The sequence below is a fragment of the Lathyrus oleraceus genome, chromosome 1, assembly GCF_024323335.1.
Source record: "Lathyrus oleraceus cultivar Zhongwan6 chromosome 1, CAAS_Psat_ZW6_1.0, whole genome shotgun sequence".
In the NCBI taxonomy this organism is placed as follows: domain Eukaryota; kingdom Viridiplantae; phylum Streptophyta; class Magnoliopsida; order Fabales; family Fabaceae; genus Lathyrus; species Lathyrus oleraceus.
The window spans coordinates 109,338,765-109,343,567 of NC_066579.1; the positions used below are offsets into that span (position 1 = coordinate 109,338,765).

Sequence of the window (4,803 nt, forward strand, 5' to 3'; positions counted from 1 at the left end):
GAAATGATCTGCACTTTAGCTGTATCATATTGTCACCTTAAAGAACAAAATAAAAACTTTAAATTGCTGAGCTGTTTTTATTTATTTATTTATTATTTATTTATACAAAATATTTTGGTGTGCTGTTTAAAACTACCTAGAGTGAGATAGCTTACAAAATATTGCTCAACATGCCAGCCTGTTCTTTCCAACTTACCCCCAACTTGTCAACTAACCAATCAAAATGAATCACTATGTTCTAAAACTAAATCACACTAAATGCATAATTAATCATTCATTAAGTAAAACAAAATGTATAATTACCCAAATTTGGAAAATTTATCGTCTACCATTAAAATTCAGACGCATTCACGCAACCAAAATATTATAAACCGTTTGATCATAATCACACGGTTCAGAATAAATATCAAAAAATATTTATTCAAATATAAAATATAAATATAAATTAAATATGAGTCCAAATATAAATTAAATAAAATTCAAATTTTATTTAAAGCTGGCTTTTATCATATGAGACATAAAAAAAAGCTGTTTTTTAGTTCTTATTCTTACTATGAAACATTATTAATACCTTGCTTTACTCTCTCAAACTAGTCCTCTCTCTCTCTCTAAACATACTCTCTTATTCACAAAATTCCATAACAAATCTCTCTGATTTTCTTTCATTCATTTTTCAGAAACCAATCACACATGCCAAAAAACCTGTAGTAATATAACCATGACCCTTTAGTGTTGAAGAAAAATCTCTAATCATCTTTCATTGCCATTGGTCAAAATTCAATTTTTGGTTTTGACACAAATAAAAAGGTTTCATTTTTATTCTTACACTGATGGCACCAAATTCAGTTACAATTTCAACTGACAAAGCCAATGATTTCACTTTGTTACAAGTTCATGATTTGGATTCTCCAATCTTTCAAGAGAAGCAAAAAAAATCAGCAAGTACAAAACAGTTTACTTGGGTTATTCTCCTTAAACTACACAAACTTGTCACATGTTTGACATGGTTGACAACTGGTCTCAAATCAATGGTTTCTTTGGTGAAAAAGAGAGTTTCATTGTCTGATATAGGGGATGAGAATCCGAAGAACACTACAAGGTTATACAGATTCATCAAGTTTTTTCTTGCTCTTTCAATTGTTGCTTTGGTTGTTGAAATCATTGCTCATTTAAATCAGTGGAATTTGCTTGTGTTTCAACCTTGGGAGGTGAAGAGTCTCTTGCAATGGTTTTATTTGGGTTGGTTGTCTTTTAGAGAGAACTATGTTGGTCCTTTGGTTTTGCTTGTTTCCAAATTTTGTATTGTGTTGTTCTTGATTCAATCTTTGGATCGACTTGTTCTTTGTGTTGGATGTTTTTGGATCAAGTATAACAAGTTGAAACCTGTGATTGATGATGATGCTTATGATGTTGAGGATCCTTCAAGCTTCCCTATGGTTCTTGTTCAGATTCCAATGTGTAATGAAAGAGAGGTAACAAAATGCTGCAACTTGATTTATGATTTCTTTCAAACAGGTTATGTGCATATTGGATTCAATTGTGATTGCAATTTGGTAGCTTGATTTATAAATGATTTTCCAATTTTGTGTTTTTTTGGCCGAATTGTTCGGTTCTGAGGAAAGGGGTCCGGTAATTCGGAGTTTGTTTGATAGGTAAGTAAAGTCTGGTCAATGATTGCTCCGGCCAAAGTTCGAATTTGGGTATTCGCGATGGATTTTACCTTCATTGGTAATCCGGAATTTGGCTTGGTAAGTAAGTAAAGTCTGGCTAAAGATTGTTCGAGCCAAAGTTTGTACTGGGGTAGTCGTGATCAATTCGAACTTCACCGGAGCTATGTGTATATTGGATCGAATTATGATAGGAATTCGGTAGCGTTATTCGAATTTCACATTTTTTTTGGTCTTAAACCTTTAATTCTAGGAAATGAGAGTAGTAGGTAAAGTCCGACCAATGATTGTTCTAACCAGAGTTCAAATTCGAGTCCTCCCATTCGATTAAACTTTCATCGAATCTCATTGCTCATTTGAGCTCAAACACTTGGTTTTCCAATTTTACATCTGATGCTGACACATTTTTTTTTGTTTTTAACTTTGAATGAAGGTTTATTCACAATCAATTGGTGCTGCTTGTGAACTTGATTGGCCAAAAGACAGAATACTAGTTCAAGTCTTGGATGATTCAGACGATCCTAGTTTACAGATGCTTATCAAAGAGGAGGTTTCGTCTTGGAAAGAAAAAGGCGTCAACATTGTTTATCGACATAGATTGATCAGAACTGGTTATAAAGCTGGAAATCTTAAGTCAGCTATGTCATGTGATTATGTCAAAGATTATGAATTTGTCGCAATATTTGATGCCGATTTTCAGCCAAATCCCGATTACCTCAAACAAACCATTCCTCATTTCAAGGTATGCATTATAATTCTAGCAAAAGTTTCATAATATTGTCTCTAATATAGGAACCTACGGCCTGGCCTAGCCTATTTCCACCCCTACTCTGATACATATTTTGTCTGTGAAAATGGAAAAAGGAAACACCAGAAGTAAACAGTGGTAACGATTTTTGTGACTTTTTGTTTATAGGGAAAACCTGACTTGGGATTGGTACAAGCAAGATGGTCATATGTGAACAAAGACGAGAATCTTCTGACGAGGCTTCAAAACATCAACTTGTGTTTTCACTTTGAAGTTGAACAACAAGTGAATGGTCATTTCTTGAATTTCTTTGGATTCAATGGAACGGCCGGTGTTTGGAGGATCGAGGCTTTGGAAGATTCGGGAGGGTGGTTGGAGAGGACAACAGTTGAGGACATGGACATAGCAGTAAGGGCACATTTGAATGGATGGAAATTTATATATCTTAATGATGTTAAAGTTCTTTGTGAATTACCTGAATCTTATGAAGCTTATAAGAAACAACAACATCGGTGGCATTCTGGTCCTATGCAACTTTTTAGGCTCTGTCTTCCTGCTGTCATAACTTCAAAGGTATTGTTCGCTTTCCTTCTTTTTTTCCGACTTTATATCGAGTAACATGGTTCTGTGATATCGAATAACATGGTTTTAAATTGTGGTCTATAACATAAAGGTTTTAGGGTCCTTTTGTATTGACATATTTGAACTTATCTGGCTATAGACATAACACTTTTGAGACGGTTTGAGAGAATTTATGTTTTCAACTTATTTTCATAAACTCTCTTGTATAGATTATGTATATATGAAAACAGTTTGGCTTTAGGCTTTATTTGGATAAACAACTAGCATAAGTGCTTATGTAAAATAATGTCAAACTGTTTTCATATAAGCTATTTTGTAGAACTTATGGAAAATAAGTTAAAAATGGTTTGTGGACATGTTTGTAAGTTTGCATAATCTCTCTCAAAAACTCTCACAAGTGTTTATATGAATAGATAAGCTCAAATAGGTCACTCTATACAGACATCTCTCTTGTTAGAAAAATGACTTACTCCATAAGCACTTGTATGATTGTAGAACGACCGCGACCACAATTTAAAAACATGCTTAGAAGTTTTCTGAATTTCGATTTGCTATTTGTTGCAGATATCAATTTGGAAGAAAGCAAATCTAATATTTTTGTTCTTCTTATTGAGGAAACTTATACTTCCCTTCTACTCATTCACCTTGTTCTGCATCATACTACCCTTAACAATGTTCATACCCGAAGCCGAACTACCTCTTTGGGTAATCTGTTACGTCCCTATCATCATGTCATTCATAAACATCCTTCCATCACCAAAATCCGTCCCTTTCCTCGTCCCATACCTTCTTTTCGAGAACACAATGTCGGTTACAAAGTTCAACGCAATGGTTTCCGGATTATTTCAACTCGGAAGTGCTTACGAATGGGTTGTGACAAAGAAAACAGGTAGAGCATCTGAGTCAGATTTGTTCGCATTAGCCGAAAGAGAATCAAAGTCTTCGAATGAAGACAAGCTTCATAGAAGACATTCAGAATCTGGTTTGGAGTTATTAGGAAAAATTCAGAAATCAGAAGTGATTGTACAGAAGAAGAGAAACAAACTCTATAGGAAAGAATTAGCACTTGCTTTTCTTTTACTCACTGCTTCTGCTAGAAGTCTCTTATCAGAACATGGTGTTCATTTTTATTTTTTGCTTTTTCAAGGTTTGTCATTTCTTGTGATGGGTTTGGACTTGATTGGTGAACAAGTTAGCTAAAACAAATGTTTTGTTTTTGCTTGTTTTTGACACCAATATTTAAGTCTGTTTGGATTGACTTATTGTTATAAGCACTTACGAAAACAGCTTATGACAATGCTATAAGCTGTTTTCTGCTTATTTTTATAAGTACTTTAAGATATGAACAATTTATACACAAGTACTTATATGATAAGAGCTTACTTAAGTTGTTTATCCAAACAAAGTCTTGGCGATTTTAAGTTCTTATATCAGTTGTAAGAACTATATCAGCTGATAAGAAATGAGATATAGAGTAAAGTTGATTGATTGTATAATCATAAATTGTTAAGAATTTATAGGGACAAGAATGTGATTCTTTTGTTCAGTTTACAATTTTTTTATAGACTTGAAATTTCTTGGAGAATTATATCATTTGTTTAGTTTTTTATTTTTGTTGTTTTCACTTATGTAAAGTTTTAGGATGAAGAAAATATTGTTCAAACATAACTCTGTATTTACCTTTTGGCTTTTAGATTAATTTGTAAAATGAGTAACTTTTTATTTTTTCTCATTGCTTCTGTTTTGTGATAATAATGAGTTTAATGGTAACAACATATATGCTGTCTTTTGAGTTATGAATATCTT

General features: G+C 33.0%; 1 protein-coding gene across 1 annotated transcript; it reads left to right on the top strand.

Annotated features, from left to right (window-relative positions):
* The first annotated feature begins 558 nt into the window (after positions 1-558).
* LOC127120110 (xyloglucan glycosyltransferase 4) lies at positions 559-4,585 on the top strand. Its single transcript, XM_051050501.1, has 4 exons — positions 559-1,472; positions 2,101-2,409; positions 2,584-2,988; positions 3,562-4,585. Exons 1-4 carry the CDS (start codon positions 831-833, stop codon positions 4,195-4,197), a joined length of 1,992 nt encoding a protein of 663 aa, XP_050906458.1. The 5' UTR covers positions 559-830; the 3' UTR covers positions 4,198-4,585.
* The last annotated feature ends 218 nt before the right edge of the window (positions 4,586-4,803 follow it).